Below are 19,928 nucleotides of genomic sequence, written 5' to 3' on the forward strand. Positions count from 1 at the left end.
AATATAGCTGCGAAGTGGTTAGTTATACTGGAAGTAGCATGCACTGCAGATCACTTACTTGCTGGATCATTCTTCTGCATACAGCTCTTTGGTTGTGTTAAGACTTGAGGTGCGCACACCCTTAACCATTGTTCATCTACATGTTCGACCTTTTGGAAGGGACGTGAGGTGCTAGAGGGCATACAGTTGACCAGAATGCTCTTTGAAGATCATGTTTTGCATTTGATTGTTGGTCTCTTCTCATTCCCAAATTAAATGAGTGTTAGACTACAGATTTCACTTTTAATTAAAAGCATTATGAAGCACTTTATCCTGCATGTGCTTCTATAGCAACAGTCCTTGATTTCTGCTAATACAGAACTGGGTTGCAGATGTGGAGCCCTCAATGTAAATATATTCTTTCTGTTTTCTCTTTCATAGTCCTTTATTATGTGTGTTCTTGCTTTGCTCAGTCTTAGTATTTTTGCTGCCCACCACTAGTTTGTAGCGTGGCTCATTCCCTGAACTGAGACACACCGCAGAATATATTTCAATAATTGAAAGGGTGTGTATAGGAGGCTGGATCAGTTTATGGTGTACACCTATAGTGTGGCACCCTATACAGTATCCTGGCAACCCTTAGTGATAGTGCTTAGGTGTCCAGATAGCAAAAGCTGTCTAGGGGTAGCTGTGGTGAGCAACTAAAGCTTATTTAAGAGGAGTGTGTAGGAGGCTGGACTGGCTTGTAGTGAGTACCAAGGGGTACTTACACCTTGCGCCAGGCCCAGGTATCCCTTATTAGTGTATAGGGTGTCTAGCAGCTTAGGCTGATAGATAATGGTAGCTTAGCAGAGCAGCTTAGGCTGAACTAGGAGACGAGTGAAGCTCCTACAGTACCACTAGTGTCATATGCACAATATCATAAACACAATACACAGATATACTAAAAATAAAGGTACTTTATTTTTATGACAATATGCCAAAAGTATCTCAGTGAGTACCCTCAGTATGAGGATAGCAAATATACGCAAGATATATGTACACAATACCAAAAATATGCGGTATAGTATTAGAAAACAGTGCAAACAATGTATAGTTACAATAGGATGCAATGGGGGCACATAGGGATAGGGGCAACACATACCATATACTCAAAGTGGAATGCGAACCACGAATGGACCCCAAACCTATGTGACCTTGTAGAGGGTCGCTGGGACTGTAAGAAAACAGTGAGGGTTAGAAAAATAGCCCACCCCAAGACCCTGAAAAGTGAGTGCAAAGTGCACTAAAGTTCCCCAAAGAGCACAGAAGTCATGATAGGGGAATTCTGCAGGAAAGACCAAAACCAGCAATGCAGCAACAATGGATTTCCAGACGAGGGTACCTGTGGAACAAGGGGACAAAGTCCAAAAGTCACGATCAAGTAGAGAGTGGGCAGGTGCCCAGGAAATGCCAGCTGTGGGTGCAAAGAAGCTGCTACTGGACAGTAGAAGCTGAGGATTCTGCAAGAACGACAAGGGCTAGAATCTTCCCCTTTGGAGGATAGCTGTCCCACGCCGTGGAGAGTCGTGCAGAAGTGTTTTCCTGCGGAAAGACCGTAAACAGACCTTGCTAGCTGCAAAGCTCGCGGTTGGGGTTTTTTGGATGCTGCTGTGGCCCAGGAGGGACCAGGATGTCGCCAATTGCGTCAGGGGACAGAGGGGGCGCCCAGCAAGACAAGGAGCCCTCTCAGAAGCAGGCAGCACCCGCAGAAGTGCCGGAACAGGCACTACGAAGTGGAGTGAAACGGTGCTCACCCCAAGTTGCACAAAGGAGTCCCACGCCGCCGGAGGACAACTCAGGAGGTCAACTCAGGAGTTCGTGCAATGCAGGTTAGAGTGCCGTGGACCCAGGTTTGGCTGTGCACAAAGGATTCCCTCGGAAAGTGCACAGGAGCCGGAGTAGCTGCAAAACACTCGGTTCCCAGCAATGCAGTCTGGCGTGGGGAGGCAAGGACTTACCTCCACCAAACTTGGACTGAAGAGTCACTGGACTGTGGTAGTCACTTGGACAGAGTTGCTGAGTTCAAGGGACCTCGCTCGTCGTGCTGAGAGGAGACCCAGAGGACCGGTGATGCAGTTCTTTGGTGCCTGCGGTTGCAGGGGGAAGATTCCGTCGACCCACGGGAGATTTCTTCGGAGCTTCTAGTGCAGAGAGGAGGCAGACTACCCCCACAGCATGCACCATCAGGAAAACAGTCGAAGGCGGCTGGATCAGCGTTACAGTGTCGCAGTAGTCGTCGTTGCTACTTTGTTGCAGTTTTGCAGGCTTCCAGCGCGGTCAGCAGTCGATTCCTTGGCAGAAGGTGAAGAGAGATGCAGAGGAACTCTGATGAGCTCTTGCATTCGTTATCTAAGGAATTCCCCAAAGCAGAGACCCTAAATAGCCAGAAAAGAGGGTTTGGCTACTTAGGAGAGAAGATAGGCTAGCAACACCTGAAGGAGCCTATCAGAAGGAGTCTCTGACGTCACCTGCTGGCCCTGGCCACTCAGAGCAGTCCAGTGTGCCAGCAGCACCTCTGTTTCCAAGATGGCAGAGGTCTGGAGCACACTGGAGGAGCTCTGGGCACCTCCCAGGGGAGGTGCAGGTCAGGGGAGTGGTCACTCCCCTTTCCTTTGTCCAGTTTCACGCCAGAGCAGGGCTGAGGGGTCCCTGAACCGGTGTAGAATGGCTTATGCAGAAATGGGCACCATCTGTGCCCATTAAAGCATTTCCAGAGGCTGGGGGAGGCTACTCCTCCCCTGCCTTAACACCTTTTTCCAAAGGGAGAGGGTGTAACACCCTCTCTCTGAGGAAGACCTTTGTTCTGCCATCCTGGGCCAAGCCTGGCTGGACCCCAGGAGGGCAGAAACCTGTCTGAGGGGTTGGCAGCAGCTGCAGTGAAACCCCTGAAAAGGCAGTTTGGCAGTACCCGGGTCTGTGCTACAGACCCATGGGATTGTGCCAACAATGCCAGGATGGCAGAGGGGGCAATTCCATGATCATTGACATGTTACATGGCCATATTCGGAGTTACCATTGTGAAGCTACACATAGATATTGACCTATGTGTAGTGCACGCGTGTAATGGTGTCCCCGCACTCACAAAGTCCGGGGAATTTGCCCTGAACAATGTGGGGGCACCTTGGCTAGTGCCAGGGTGCCCACACACTAAGTAACTTAGCACCCAACCTTTACCAGGTAAAGGTTAGACATATAGGTGACTTATAAGTTACTTAAGTGCAGTGGTAAATGGCTGTGAAATAACGTGGACGTTATTTCACTCAGGCTGCAGTGGCAGGCCTGTGTAAGAATTGTCAGAGCTCCCTATGGGTGGCAAAAGAAATGCTGCAGCCCATAGGGATCGCCTGGAACCCCAGTACCCTGGGTACCTCAGTACCATATACTAGGGAATTTTAAGGGTGTTCCAGTATGCCAATGTAAATTGGTGAAATTGGTCACTAGCCTGTTAGTGACAATTTGGAAAGAAATGAGAGAGCATAACCACTGAGGTTCTGGATAGCCGAGCCTCAGTGAGACAGTCATAACACAGGTTACACATTCAGGGCACACTTATGAGCACTGGGGCCCTGGCTGGCAGGGTCTCAGTGACACATACAACTAAAACAACATATATACAGTGAAAAATGGGGGTAACATGCCAGGCAAGATGGTACTTTCCTACAGAGTGTAAAGAACTTTTAATACCAGAATATTCAGTAACTGCTACAAAGAAAGCAGTAACTGTTACAAAGAAAGAACCTCACGAGGTATTGCAAAAATAAAGTGCTCTTTGTTACAATACTAAGACTACAACCACCATTGGGATAGCTCCACTTGAGTTAGCAACACACAAAATACACACTTAGCAACAAGCAGGAAAAGCATAGTAATACATGTGACTATTTGGGAAGGGTGGTGGGGGGAGGCAAACCATATACTAGTGGCATAGAATGGAGGTGCCCAACCAAGGTAAGTGTCAGGATCACAGGGGCTGGGGAGTAGGAAATTATCAGAGTTAAGTACTAGAAACCCCACAGGTGCCGAGTTACTGAACAGGGTGTCCCCTACGCTAACACAGGACCGTCAGTTGGATTTTTATGGATTCAAGACCCTTCCCAGTGGACCCTGAGGAAACCGATTGGCACACTGAAGGTTGGTGAGTGCCCCACCTGTGGATACTAAGTTGACCAGAATATCTACACTGGGGAGCACAACTGTATAAGAGTGAAGTGACGTCAGGTACCCTCATTGAAGTCTGTGGAAGCATTGATTGTTTGGCTGCAGTTGCGACCCATGGACAAGGTTGGTGGAACCCAAGGGTTGATTCTGGACCTGAAGAACCTGAAAAAGAAGGGGAGTGTGTACAGAACACTCAGATGTCCAGGCGGTGCAGGTAGGCAATGTCCACCCTCTTGGAGATGAAGTTCCTGAAGGACGGTGAAGGAAGAAGTCCAGCTGTGGAGTCCAAGGATCTCCTGCATTCCCTGGAGTCACCCACGAGTTGTTCTTCATTGGTTGCCAGATTGCAGGAGGTTCAGTGGCCAGCAGGACCACCAACAAGCCTTGGCAAATGCAAATAGCTGATGCAAGGAGGATTGGAGGAACAGCAAGGTCCTAGTGACTCTACCATTGGCGTGGTCAGGGGCAGGCCTTCAGCAGGACAGCAGTCCAGCCAAAGTCCAGGGAACCCCCATGAGTGAACCACTGGCAGCAGGCACAGGCAGACATTGAGGCCTCAACAGCACAAAACAGGAGTCTCACATCACAGGAGATGCAGAGTGTAAGCTGATCTTGGAGTTGCAGAGTGCTGGAAGCTGGGGCTTATTGGAGCTCAAAGATCTCTTGGAGGAAATGCCAACAATCCTTGGCAAGAGCAACAGTTGCTGTCCACAGTGGTTACTTTCCAGGGGCTGCCACAAGGGTCCCCTGTCTTCCATGTTGGTCAGAAGACAAGTTGGACCCGGGGAGGACCACAGAACCACCTCCTTTGAGCAGAGCCTTTTCATTGCCTGTGGGACAGGAGGGTCCACCAGCTGGTCGTTGTTGTCTTGTGGTGCCTGCAGATGCAGGGGAGTGACCCCTTTACTCCAAGGGAGATTCTTTTTTTCTTCTTGGATGCAGACAGTCCTTTTGACCCTGCGGAATGCACAGCCACGGATGCTGCAGAAATTTTGCAGAAGCTGGACAAAAATGTTGCAGTGGGAGCCCTGCCAACTGGATACAGTCTTTTTTTTCAGTTCCAAAAGCAGACCAGCAGTGGTTACGGAGACCAGGAGCAGAAGATGTCTTGCAGAGTTCCTTGTAGTCTTGCTCGACGAATCTCAGGGCGCAACCCTCAGGAGGGATCCCTTAAGTAACTGTAAAAGGGAGTTGGTCGCTCTGTCGTGACCCACCTAACGGAGGGGGTCAGGGATGTCATCTGCCTGGCCTAACCAGTCAGATGCTCCCACGAGCCTCTGCCTACCTTGTTTCCATGATGGCAGAATCAACCGGCCTCCTGGCAGAGCTCTGTGCAAATCGAAATATGCAGGGAGGGCACCTCTCCCTGGCAGGAAATCCTTTGTTCTGCCTTCCTGAGCTTGTTAGGCTATTCAGCAGGAGGGCAGTACAGTGTCTGGGGTCGGTAGCAGCGTGGGCTGGTAGCCAGACCCCGTAAAGCTGCGCAGGTAGAACTGGGGGAATCCTCTAAGGAACCCCTAGAGTACATGGAATTATGCAACTGGCACTGGAATTGGTGAGGTTGCATGATTCCAACATGATTGATATCAAACATGCCTAGGTTCTGAGAAGCTGTTATGTAGTTGGACCACTGTTGACCAGTGTCCACTGCATACCTTAAGGTAGCTTCCCTGCACTTACAAAGCCCAGGGAATGGAGTCTGGGGTTTGTAAGGGATCCCAACTCATGCATGGATACCCTCCCACTTACGGGCATGCACCCTGCCCTTGGGCTGAAGGGCCTACCATAGGGGTGAATTACAGTGTCCAACTGCAGTGACCAGTATAGAAGTCCAGCCTTATATCTGAACTGAAAGGTGCATGCACCATTTCACGCAGGCCTGCAGACAGTTTGCGTGGGCTCGCATGGGTGGCATAATATATGCTGCAGCCCATGGGAGGCCCCTGGTGTACCAGTGCCCTGGGTACATATGTACCATCTACTAGGGACTTACATGGGTGCACATTCTAATTGTGAGATGCAAATTTTTACCAGCAACCAAATTTAAAGAGAGCACAGACACTGTGCTCCTGATTAGCAGGATCCCAGTGCACTACAGTCTAAACACTGACACAGGCAAAAAGTGTGGGGGTGGGGGGGCACTACAACCAGAACCCAGCTTCCTACAGTGTGGCTTTGCTTCCTCTGAGTCTTAGTAAACGTCATTGACGCACCTTGGGTTGTCTAAAGATTGTTTGAAATGGAGACTTAAGTCATGAGACTGCCTAGATATTGGACAACCTGTGACATTTTCATGTAGTTGTGTTGAATCCACACTCAATATATTGATCACTGCACTGTCTGCATATTTGTATTCATGTAACATAGCTTGCCTGTGACTAATGATTACAGAACATATTGTCCCAAAACAGAGTGGCCCCTGAATACATTTATTTAGATTTGATTATATTGATTTGTTCTCACAGGTGGGATATACGCTCAACACCTGCTAATTTCAAGTCCTTCAGAACCACAGTATAATGCTCCTCACTGTAAAAGTATGCACAGTTTCATTTTTTTTTTTTTTTTTTTTTGTCTGGCCTCAGGAAATCCATAGATTACAAGATGACACGGATAAAGCCAATAAACGTGCCTCTGTATCTGAGCGGGAGAATCAAAGGTTGGAATCACAAATTAAAGATTTATCCCAACAGGTAAGTAAGAATGATAAGATCTAGTAGTTAAAAAGAGTAAATTCAAATCCTTGTTTTGGAGTGGCATTTAGCTATGAACTCCCAATCTTTGAGCCTATTTTGGGGGTGGGGGGAGGTTTGGGGAGTGATTTGACAAGTCTAATTCAGTATCTTTTTAAAAAGCAACGTCGTGTTGCAAACTCAGCGTCTTTCAAGTATTACTTTAAAAAAAAAAAAAAAATTATAGGGCAAATGTCTCCTGTTAGTGTTGCTTAGAGGACGTTGTCTGTGTGGTGATGTTTATATTGTCCTCTTGTGTCTGTGCTAAAAATCCGGGTGCTATTAGCCTCATTTGCAGTGCTCACATCGTCTACACTTGGAATGTGAAAGTTGTATCAGACTGAGGTTCAGTGCTTGATTTTATTCTGGTTAAAAACAGTATGGCTGCAATGAATATGATGAATCCCGAATGCTAGTTTGACCAGTCAGCTAAGTTTGCTTGTCCAAAGTAATTATAACAGCAGGTTATTGGCCACACAGCCGTTTATGCTTTGAGTTTCAGAGCTGTACTTTCTCTTTCAATACATGCTTCTTGGGTGATTTTTCTTGCTAATGGCTCACTTCACATCTGATTCCATTTCAGATTAGAGTGCTCCTTATGGAGCTGGAGGAAGCCAGGGGTAATCATGTTCTCCGGGATGAGGAAGTCTACTCCACTGACATCAGCAGTTCTTCAGAAGTAATAACCCAGCATCTGGTAACTTATCGAAATATAGAGGAGCTGCAGCAGCAGAACCAGCGCCTTCTTGTGGCTTTGCGTGAGCTGGGAGAGGAGAAAGAAAAGGAGGAACAGGAGACAACATCATCCAAGTAAGGGTTTACTAATCTTTCGACTACATTGCATAATGGTCCAAGTGACTGCTATGTCACCTGAAAGTGCCTCCAGTAATGCAGATAAATGTTAATCTGATTCTCTCTTCAGTGGAGATCCCTTAGAGCAGTGACCGAGTTCATTGACAGTTTGTGGCTCACTGTGCTATTTTATTCTGGATGATTTATAGTCTATACAGCTGAGTTTTAGAGAGGCAAATATATATTTAATTTGAATAATCGCATTTGCATAAGACGAAGGCCAATGTTTTCAAAGCATACTCTGAGATAAGTGGCAATCGTTCTTTGTCACCCTAAAGATGCAAGGGGAAATCATTGCTCCAATAGAGGTTTCATGGATACTTTTTCATCTGTAACGATTCCTAAATGTTTAGCTTGCTTGTTGGTGTAGGAAAGGACCTCTTAGTGTGATCAACCCCCCTAAATTACTTGGACTGATGGTGCTTTGTATTATTTTTTGCTGCCACTCGTAGACTGTAGCACTTGTGTCAATACTGCAGTGAGAAGAAAAATGTGACTTTAGGCCTGGCACTGCAGCCTAGTCGGGCAGCTTTAAAACTGCCAACTCAGTGTGGCAAAATAAACTCTTTACAGCCTTCCCTTTGAATATTTAATAAGCAGACCCTGGGGAAGTTCTTTGTAACTTATCAGGTCGGGTGCTTAATATTAAAATGGGAATGTTCCTTTGGTGTTTCACATTCCTTGGCAGTGAAAAGACAAAATTGCTGTTTTCACCATGGCAAGGCCAGTGGTCCCATTGGCTAACATGGAGCTTCATGAGCCACGGCGCTAAGTGCTAACTTACATTTAGGACAACCAAAGATATTACTCAAAGGTAACAAATTATTCCATGAAACCCGACTTATTGTAGAGAACATTTAATAGAAAAGTGACTTTAGAATGTCATCACTATGTTGCTTAAGCCTCCAGTAGCCTTTCCTGTATCTGCAAAGGTTGTCACCTGAGACAGCATAATGCCACCCTGCTAGGAAGAGTGAAGGGCTCCCAGGAACGGGGAACAACATTTCTGGTAGTAGGTCACAGATTTGCCTGCTTCAGAGGCTACCACCTCCAGTGAAGCAGATGGCCATCACATCTTTACTTGCACACTCCTTTGTGTAGGCAGGCCATCTGGCATCTTCTCCAAAGGGGGAAAACCCATTGCAGAGCTGGTTTTCTAGGAGGAGTGGATCATTATGCTGGGCACACCCCAGGGATGTGCCCAGGCTCCGCTCAGGTGAAGAATTCTTTTGCCATGTTTTAGGTTAGAGATGGGTAGCCTGGGATTGTTTGGTGGGCAACCCTCCTGTGATGTAACATGGGAAGGCTTGCCTTATAGGAACTATTGCCTCATTGGCACGTTAGTCCTCTACTTCCCCAAATAAGAAGACTGCTTAAAAGGGACACTCCATTTCCACAGTCCTTGAATCACTACTGGGCTACAAGAGGGAAGAAGAGGAGTTGGGAATGTGGAATTCCTATTGCCTGACACCTAGGACATATTTGAGGTCAAGGGCAGCTTGCTTTCATGTTTTTGCTCTTAGGACAAGTAGGCCCACTCCCATACAACACAAACCCTTTGGCTACCAGTTCACAGTACCACTTTATGAATCTGTGAAAGAGCATTGTCTGCAGTTAAGGTAAGGTTAGTATCCGTATCTCCATGCCGTTTGAACTAGTGTGTATGGTTCATTAATGCAACGCGTATATTTGAGTGATAGCTCCAAGGAAATGCTATGAACTTGGCTTGCATTTTGACTGTGGTTCCAGTATAAAAATGTGTAGATTTGTTAAAGTTCAACATTAAGGCTACTTATAATGCTCAGCAAATGCTCTGATTAGACACACATACTTGCAAAAACTTGAAAGTACAATTGATTCTTTGCTTACAAAATAAGATGTGCACATAAAATGATGCAACTAGAAAAAAGTTTTAGTAAACTATGTAATTTAGGTACCATTTATTTGAATTGTCTTGTTATAAAACATGTTTGCACTCTAGTATTTCCAAACAATAGAAAATCAGCTTAGAGACAGTTTTTGCAAGATTATTGCAAACTTGAAAATAAACCAGTCTTGGCTAAACCAATTGTTTAGTATTGGTTGTCAGCTTTTTGTTTGTCAATGTGTGTTTTGTTTTAACATGGTTTTTGTATAACTTTGTTGTGGGAGCTGCCTGAGCCATCACCAATGTAACAAAAACATTGTTTAAAAGCAAAAATAGTGTGTTCGATGGCATCTGTCGCTGTAGATACACATGGTATGCATGAGCTCGCCATCTGGTGTTGGGTCGGAGTGTTACAAGTTGTTTTTCTTCGAAGAAGTGTTTTCGAGTCACGGGACCGAGTGACTCCTCCTTCTGTGCTCATTGCGCATGGGCGTCGACTCCATCTTCGATTGTTTTCTTTCCGCCATCGGGTTCGGACGTGTTCCTGTCGCTCCGAGTTTCGGAACGGAAAGATAGCTGAAAGCAGAAGATTTTCGACGGTATCGTTGCGATCCGGTTCGAGATAGACACATACGACGACGCGTTGAACATCGAAGCGCTTCGGTGCCCTTCGGGGTAGATTTCGGCACCCCGTCGGGGCCTAGTCGGCCCGACCGCGTGGAGAACAACGCCGATGGAACGGACCCCGTTTCGATTCTGCCCCGAATGCCACAACAAATATCCTTATACGGACCTACACTCGGTCTGTAACCTGTGCCTGTCACCCGAGCACAGCGAAGAATCCTGTGAGGCCTGTCGGGCGTTCCGGTCCCGAAAAACTCTGCGCGACCGTCGAGCGAGAAGACTGCAGATGGCGTCCACGCCAAAGGAGCGTCGACAGTTCGAGACAGAAGAAGAACAGGAGGAATCCTTTTCCATCCAGGATTCAGACTCCGACGAGCTAGACTCTACAAAAACTGTGAGTAAGACGTCGAGATCAGAACTTAAAAAAGGAAAGAAGGCCCAGGGGACGCCACTGCCAACCGGCCATGGCTCCACCCAAATTCTCGGTGACCAACAATCTGCACCGAAAAAGGCCCATTCAGTGTCGAGATCGTCCGACTTCGGTCGAGACACCGGCACGCAGCCTCCTCGGGACCGAGAGAGTGCTAAACAGAAGCATCGACACCGAGAGTTCGGTGTCGACACGGATCGACGCCGAGACAGTGGCGCCGAAGACCATAGAGGCCAAGAATTTTCGGCACAGAAAAAGAGGAAGGTTACCTCGGAGCCGAAAAAACAATCAACAGGGTTTTCGGAGCCGAAAAAAGCGACATCAGACCCTGTTTCAGGCTCCTATACTGAAGAGCATTCTATGTCTTCACAAATGAAGAAACATAGATTTGAACAAGAACTGCAATCCACTGACGTGGATCACACGCAAAAGCGTATCTTTATTCAGCAGGGGACTGGGAAGATCAGTACCCTTCCACCTGTCAAACGAAAGAGAACGCTTCAGTTTACTCCTCAGCAACAAACAGCACAAAAGGTAACACCTCCTCCCTCGCCTCCACCTGTAACTCCGGCTTCGCCAACTTACACTCCGTCACATTCGCCAGCTCACACCGCCATGAGCCACGATGACCAAGATCAGGATGCGTGGGACTTGTACGACGCACCAGTGTCTGATAACAGCCCAGACACATACCCAACTAGGCCATCACCACCGGAAGACAGCACAGCCTACTCACAAGTGGTGGCTAGAGCAGCACTATTCCATAATGTGGAACTACACTCGGAACAAGTAGAGGATGATTTTTTATTTAACACCCTCTCTTCAACCCACAGCTCCTACCAAAGCCTGCCGATGCTCCCAGGCATGCTACGCCATGCTAAGGACATTTTCAAGGAGCCAGTTAAAAGTAGGGCAATGACGCCTAGGGTGGACAAAAAGTATAAGGCGCCTCCTACGGACCCTGTATTCATCACCTCTCAGCTGCCACCAGATTCTGTGGTGGTAGGGGCTGCCAGAAAACGGGCAAATTCACACACTTCTGGGGATGCACCTCCCCCAGATAAAGAAAGCAGGAAGTTCGATGCAGCCGGGAAGAGGGTTGCTGTCCAAGCAGCAAACCAGTGGCGCATCGCAAATTCACAAGCGCTGCTAGCGCGATACGACAGAGCCCACTGGGATGAGATGCAGCATCTCATTGAACATCTCCCAAAAGATCTGCAAAAAAGAACAATACTACAGCTCCTAGGCATGATGTCCTCATGCATAGCCATTGTCCCAAACGCAAGACTGCACATGAGGCCCTTACAACAGTGCCTAGCCTCACAGTGGTCTCAAGCACAGGGTCACCTTCTAGATCTGGTGTTGCTAGACCGCCAAACTTACCTCTCGCTTCTATGGTGGAACAGTATAAATTTAAACATAGGGCGGCCTTTCCAAGACCCAGTGCCACAGTACGTAATAACAACAGATGCTTCCATGACAGGGTGGGGAGCACATCTCAATCAACACAACATAAGAGGACAATGGAACATACATCAAACAAAACTGCATATAAATCATCTAGAATTATTAGCAGTTTTTCAAGCACTAAAAGCTTTCCAACCAATCATAACCCACAAATACATCCTTGTCAAAACAGACAACATGACAACGATGTATTATCTAAACAAACAAGGAGGAACACATTCAACGCAGTTAAGCTTGTTAGCTCAAAAAATATGGAAGTGGGCAATCCACCATCAAATTGGTCTAATAGCACAGTTTATTCCGGGGATCCAGAATCAGCTGGCAGACAATCTCTCTCGAGATCACCAGCAAGTCCACGAATGGGAAATCCACCCACAGATTCTGAACACCTACTTCACACTCTGGGGAACACCACAAATAGACTTATTTGCAACAAAAGAGAACGCAAAATGCCAAAACTTTGCGTCCAGATACCCACACAAGCAATCCCAAGGCAATGCCCTATGGATGAACTGGTCAGGAATATTTGCTTACGCTTTTCCTCCTCTCCCTCTCCTTCCTTACCTAGTAAACAAATTGAGTCAAAACAAACTCAAACTCATTTTAATAGCACCAACGTGGGCAAGACAACCCTGGTACACAACACTGCTAGATCTGTCTGTAGTACCACACATCAAACTGCCCAACAAACCAGATCTGTTAACGCAACACAACCAACAGATCAGACACCCGGACCCAGCATCGCTGAATCTAGCAATCTGGCTCCTGAAATCCTAGAATTCGGACACTTACAACTTAGCCAAGAGTGTATGGAAGTCATAAAGCAGGCCAGAAGGCCATCCACTAGACACTGCTACGCAAGTAAGTGGAAAAGATTTGTTTGGTACTGCCATCATAATCAGATACAACCACTAGACGCAACTCCAAAACATATAGTAAATTACTTGCTCCATTTACAAAAAGCAAAGCTAGCCTTCTCTTCTATTAAAATACACCTTGCAGCAATATCTGCATACCTGCAAACTACATATTCAACTTCCTTGTATAGGATACCAGTTATCAAAGCATTCATAGAAGGGCTTAAAAGAATTATACCACCAAGAACACCACCTGTTCCTTCATGGAACCTAAACGTGGTTCTAACAAGACTCATGGGCCCACCTTTCGAACCCATGCACTCTTGCGGAATACAATTCCTAACCTGGAAAGTTGCCTTTCTCATCGCCATTACATCTCTAAGAAGAGTAAGTGAAATTCAAGCGTTCACAACACAAGAGCCTTTTATACAAATACATAAAAATAAGGTCGTCCTACGACCTAATCCAAAATTTTTACCCAAAGTTATTTCACCATTCCATCTAAATCAAACGGTAGAACTAACAGTTTTTTTCCCACAGCCAGATTCTGTGGCTGAAAGAGCACTACATACATTAGATGTCAAAAGAGCATTAATGTACTACATTGACAGAACAAAAAACATCAGAAAAACTAAACAGCTATTTATTGCATTCCAAAAACCTCATGCAGGTAACCCAATATCAAAACAAGGTATAGCCAGATGGATAGTTAAATGCATCCAAATCTGCTACCTTAAAGCAAAAAGACAACTGCCCATTACTCCCAGGGCACATTCAACAAGGAAAAAAGGTGCTTCAATGGCCTTTTTAGGAAACATCCCAATGCAGGAAATATGTAAGGCAGCCACTTGGTCTACGCCTCACACATTCACCAAACACTACTGTATAGATGTGCTATCCGCACAACAAGCTACAGTAGGTCAAGCTGTATTAAGAACTCTATTTCAGACAACTTCTACTCCTACAGGCTAAACCACCGCTTATGGGGAACTAACTGCTTACTAGTCTATGCATACCATGTGTATCTACAGCGACAGATGCCATCGAACTGAAAATGTCACTTACCCAGTGTACATCTGTTCGTGGCATCAGTCGCTGAGATTCACATGGACCCACCCACCTCCCCGGAAGCCTGTAGCAGTTCAGAAGTTACCTTCAATTTTGTACATTTGTATATATATTATTTAATCCTTTAATAGGTACATACTTACATTTTTCATTGCGCGGGCACTATTACTATAGTACAACTCCTACCTCACCCTCTGCGGGGAAAACAATCGAAGATGGAGTCGACGCCCATGCGCAATGAGCACAGAAGGAGGAGTCACTCGGTCCCGTGACTCAAACACTTCTTCGAAGAAAAACAACTTGTAACACTCCGACCCAACACCAGATGGCGAGCTCATGCATACCATGTGAATCTCAGCGACTGATGCCACGAACAGATGTACACTGGGTAAGTGACATTTTCATTTTGTCTTACACATAGTGCCATAGTTGTGTCTGGCACTCAAGGAAGTGGGGGGGAAGTCCACACAGAAAGTACACCCTCAGCAGCGTGGGGGCGGCCGGGTGCAGTGTGCAAACAAGCGTCGCGTTTCCAATGGGAGTCAATGGCAGACCAAGGGGTCTCTTCAGTGGTGCAGGCAGGCGGGGGGGGGGGGGGGCCTCCGGGTTGCCACCACCTGGGCAAGGGAGAGGGCCTCCTGGGAGTCACTCCTGCACTGAAGTTCCGATCCTTCAGGTGCTGGGGGCTGCGGGTGCAGGGTCTTTTCCAGCCGTCTGGATTTTAGAGTCAGGCAGTCGCGGTCAGGGGGAGCCTCGGGATTCCCTCTGCAGGCGTCGCTGTGGGGGTTCAGGGGGGGACAACTTTGGTTACTCAGTCTTGGAGTCGCCGGAGGGTTCTCCCTGGGGTGTTGTTTCTCCACCAGCCGAGTCGGGGTCGCCGGGTGCAGTGTTGCAAGTCTCACGCTTCTTGCGGGGATTGCAGGGGTCTTTAAATCTGCTCCTCTGTAACAAAGTTGCAGTCTTTTTGGAGCAGGTCCGCTGTCCTCGGGAGTTTCTCGTTCCTCTTGAAGCAGGGCAGTCCTCTGAGGATTCAGAGGTCGCTGGTCCTTGAGAAAGTGTCGCTGGAGCAGGTTTCTTTAGAAGGCAGGAGACAGGCCAGTAGGACTGGGGCCAAAGCAGTTGGTGTCTTCTTTCTTCTTCTGCAGGGGTTTTCAGCTCAGCAGTCTTCTTCTTCTGTAAGTTGCAGGAATCTAAATCTTTAGGTTCAGGGAAGCCCTTAAATACTAAATTTAAGGGCGTGTTTAGGTCTGGGGGGTTAGTAGCCAATGGCTACTAGCCCTGAGGGTGGGTACACCCTCTTTGTGCCTCCTCCCAAGGGGAGGGCGTCACATTCCTATCCCTATTGGGGGAATCCTCCATCTGCAAGATGGAGGATTTCTAAAAGTTAGTCACTTCAGCTCAGGACACCTTAGGGGCTGTCCTGACTGGCCAGTGACTCCTCCTTGTTATTCTCATTATCTCCTCCGGCCTTGCCGCCAAAAGTGGGGCCGTGACCGGACGGGGCGGGCAACTCCACTAGCTGGAGTGCCCTGTGGTGCTGGAACAAAGGGGGTAAGCCTTTGAGGCTCACCGCCAGGTGTTACAGCTCCTGCCTGGGGGAGGTGTTAGCATCTCCACCCAGTGCAGGCTTTGTTACAGGCCACAGAGTGACAATGGCACTCTCCCCATGTGGCCAGCAACATGTCTCGTGTGGCAGGCTGCTAGAACCAGTCAGCCTACACGGGTAGTTGGATTATGTTTCAAGGGACACCTCTAAGGTGCCTTCTGGGGTGTATTTTACAATAAAATGTACACTGGCATCAGTGTGCATTTATTGTGCTGAGAAGTTTGATTCCAAACTTCCCAGTTTTCAGTGTAGCCATTATGGTGCTGTGGAGTCCGTGTTTGACAGTCTCCCAGACCATATACTCTTATGGCTACTCTGCACTTACAATGTCTAAGGTTTGGCTTAGACACTGTAGGGGCACAGTACTCTTGCACTGGTGCCCTCACCTATGGTATAGGGCACCCTGCCTTAGGGCTGTAAGGCCTACTAGAGGGGTGACTTATCTATACTGCATAGGCAGTGTGAGGTTGGCATGGCACCCTGAGGGGAGTGCCATGTCGACTTACTCGTTTTGTTCTCACCAGCACACACAAGCTGGCAAGCAGTGTCTGTGCTGAGTGAGGGGTCCCCAGGGTGGCATAAGATATGCTGCAGCCCTTGGAGACCTTCCCTGGCATCAGGGCCCTTGGTACCAGGGGTACCAGTTACAAGGGACTTACCTGGATGCCAGGGTGTGCCAATTGTGGAATCAAAAGTACAGGTTAGGGAAAGAACACTGGTGCTGGGGCCTGGTTAGCAGGCCTCAGCACACTTTCAATTCAAAACATAGCATCAGCAAAGGCAAAAAGTCAGGGGGTAACCATGCCAAGGAGGCATTTCCTTACACTACACTATTCCTATAAATGGATGTCAGATTTCTATTATATTGTCTCTTACCTTTTAACAGTTGTGATGCTTCTTAATGCCTTACACTTGTTCCTATGACTAAGTCTGCAATGTGCCACGGCTACCAGGGTCTGAGCTAAGGTTTCTGTTAAAGAACATAATTGTACTTGATAAAAAATAGTGATATTACATGGCAAGGTCTCAAAACAATACCACATAATACTCAACTTTCCTACACTTAGGAACGGGAGCAGGGCCCATGTCAGTGGGCCAATATAGCTGGTTCCATAGCCCAGATTTATTATTCAAAATCACATCAAGTAATTGTTGCCAATCCATTCTCAGATAAAATGCATGATCTTCTGTGAGTTCTCCCGGGAGACAACTGAGCTATCCAACTCAAGTAGGAGTTGGGAAATCATCTGTATAGTTATAATCTGGGTCTGTATTCCCCAATCCCTTGATTAAGGGCTTGATGTATAGGTTGCAGAGAAGGAGTGGGGGTAGAAGGGGTTAAGATCCCTGGTGCACTTCGCACTGCACCTGTACCGCAGTGGCCTTTAAATGGGCAAGATGGACAGTGAGTATTAGTGTCAATAAATGATTTTATCGAGTCAAGAGTGGGGCCAAGTAAGCTGTAAGGTTCTACCCGGCTGGCAAATAAGCTATGATCAACCATGTTGAAAGCTACTGATAAATTCAGCAGGACCAGTGCTGATGTTTGCCTTTGTGCTCTTCATAGCGCATCTCATCAAGTATCATAAGTATAACTGATTTAGTGTTGTGTGCTGAATGAAAATCAGTGTCCAGGTGATGAAGAAAATTAGTCTCTGTAGAGAGAGATAAGAGAAATAACTGAAGCACCGAAGAGCCCTAAAAAAGTGGGTGGGCAACTATACAGTCGTAAAATGCGTGGACAGCAGGCAGAAACAAGTAAATGGAGAATACGCTCCCTTTAAGTTCTGTCCCAAGTGTCACCATAAATTCTCCCACAAAGACCACCATCAAGTCTGCAACCTCTGCCTGCCAAGAGACCACTGCACCAAAGGCTGTGAAGCGTGTGGTGAGATTCCAAAGTTCTTAGAACTAGAGTGAAAGAGGCAGACACACTGTGGCACAATGCAGGCACAGAGGAAAGGGAGCGCTTCCTTGAGTGAAAACGAGGGCAGTGTAGGCACAGCAGGGGAAGCAGTCCGAGTAATCTTGACACCGGGGGAGCAGACATCTAGTTGGAACCAGAGGTTCCACCTTAGTGACACAACGTGGGAGAACTCTGAAATCCCTTTCCGGAAACATCCAAAAATCAAAGGGGCACTGATCAAAAGTTGTTGGACTCGGAGTCCCACAAGACTTCTTTGGCCAAATATTCCTTGGGTGCAGTGGCAGGGATGTGGAATTCCTATAGCCCGACGCCCAGGGTATATTTTTTGGTGTCAAGGACAACAAGTGTTCATGTGTATTTTGGCCTTAGGACCAGTAGACACAAACCCCAGCAGCACAAAGCCTTTGGCTGACAGTTTATAGTACCACATTATGAATCGGAGAAGAGCATTGTCTGCAGTTAAGGTAATACCGGTGTCCATATTTAGTTAAAGCTTGTATTTGATTCATTAATGCAAACCCTTTATTATTAGGGTGAGCACTCTAAGGAAATGTAACCTCAGACTGCAATGCTGAGTGGTTCCAGCATAAGAATGTGTACAGATGTTTGCAAAGTTTAGCAATATGATGCTACATAGAATGCACATATAATGTGCTCTGATCAGATGCAAATATTTGAATAAGAATGAAAGCAGGTTTGATTCTTTGCTTTCAAAATAAAATGTTCACAAAATAATGCAATTAGAATAAAAGGTTTTGCTAATCCGAAAAATTTTAGGTATCATTTCTTTGAAGCATCATTTAGTAAAATGTGTTGATGCATGCTAAAAAAAAAAATCCTCATGGGAAATTGGTGTAGTCCTATTTAACAAGATTATGGGAAACATGAAAATAAACCAGCATTGGCAAAGCCAATAGGTCCAACATTGGTGGTCAGCCTTTTGGTTATGTCAGTGCGTGTCTTGTTTTGACATGGCTTTTGCAAAACTTTATTGTTGTCGAACCTGCCTTTATAACAAACATTGGCAAAAATAATTATTTTTTTGTCTCAAAAAGCACACGTTGCTCTGAAGTCCCTGGCACTAAACAAAACTACTTCGTGCGGGTATGTTCCTTGTGAAAGATCAGAAAACTGTCAGTCAAGCCAGCAAAAAATGGAGAGCTAGAATTTTAATGAAAACAAAAGTTCTTTGTTAAAGTCAGACCTAATTAGGGCTCAATTCTTACAGAAAGTCGCAAAAGTGCACTTATGGTATATGTCCCTGCATTTGAAAAGATTTATCACTTTAGTGAATTTACTGAAGTAGGCCAGGAAATTGTACTTGTAGAAAGTATTTGTGAACTGCACTTTAGCACAAGCTAATATGCATGTGTAGATTCGCTCATGCGAATATTGAGCTTTTAGATGTGAGTTTATTTTCCTCCAGTCAATTTTTTCCCCACCCCAGGGAGATGTTTTACTTCTGCCCTTGTCGGGAGTAAAATTCCAGTCTTTCTCAAAGATCAAAGAAATGCTAGTGAAAATGCCCAAAACATGCAAGTTGGTAGGCTTGCACAGTGCAAATGGGCATTCCATCCCTGAAACTATTACCCACCGCTACTTCTAACCCCCAGTATCTGATCTGTGGAAAGGTGGCAAAAGGAAATTGCTAGTATTCAACCCATACTATTGTATGAGCCCTGGCATAGTCTAAGATTATGAGAGAATTTATATAATTAAATTGCTTCCATAATTTGTAGCAGCACTAATTGGCACCAAAGAGACAAGTAGAACTTTTACAGGGCAAGTAGATTTATGATGCAGCCTGTCCCATAGACAAGTAGATATTTTATTCAATTCCACCCACAAACCCAATAGGTCTTGACACAGTGACACTAGTGGAGGATATCCCTTGGAGAAACTTTGGATGTTGAAAGACTAGCAAAAGGGAGCAAAGGAATCAACAGATATCAAACCCCCAGGTCTGAAGAATAGGCTGCCAACCACAATCTATATCGAAAAGAAAGCCCTCAGATTTCCTCAAGCTGCAATGCTACTACCAAGTAACCATTTTCATGAGCAAGGGATCTTCTCTTTTTTTTTTTTTTTTTTAACTTTAGTTGTTCACATTGACACACATTCATACAGTTGTCTCAAATATTAACCGTCAATGAGAACATAGTTTAAACATCTATTCAATAAAGGCAAACTTATCTGTTCCTCAACTGAGTAACCCCACTCTCCCCAAATCCATCTGGTACTAATTATTACCTGCCATCAAGAGTCGACTTCTGAGCAATCATGTTTTCCCAGATACCCATAGTCTACAATACATTCATA

The 19,928-nt window shown here is 46.2% G+C and overlaps 1 protein-coding gene across 3 annotated transcripts in view; it reads left to right on the forward strand.

The window, feature by feature from the left end:
• TPR (translocated promoter region, nuclear basket protein) overlaps positions 1–19,928 on the forward strand; it is a 920,136-nt gene that overhangs the window by 141,546 nt on the left and 758,662 nt on the right. For all 3 annotated transcript variants that reach the window (XM_069232002.1, XM_069232003.1, XM_069232004.1), the window contains exons 13-14: positions 6,765–6,872; positions 7,495–7,721. In XM_069232002.1, coding sequence (XP_069088103.1) covers positions 6,765–6,872; positions 7,495–7,721 — 335 coding nt within the window. The remainder of the gene's footprint in view (positions 1–6,764; positions 6,873–7,494; positions 7,722–19,928) is intronic.

Source organism: Pleurodeles waltl, chromosome 4_2, assembly GCF_031143425.1.
Source record: "Pleurodeles waltl isolate 20211129_DDA chromosome 4_2, aPleWal1.hap1.20221129, whole genome shotgun sequence".
NCBI classification, from domain to species: Eukaryota; Metazoa; Chordata; class Amphibia; order Caudata; family Salamandridae; genus Pleurodeles; species Pleurodeles waltl.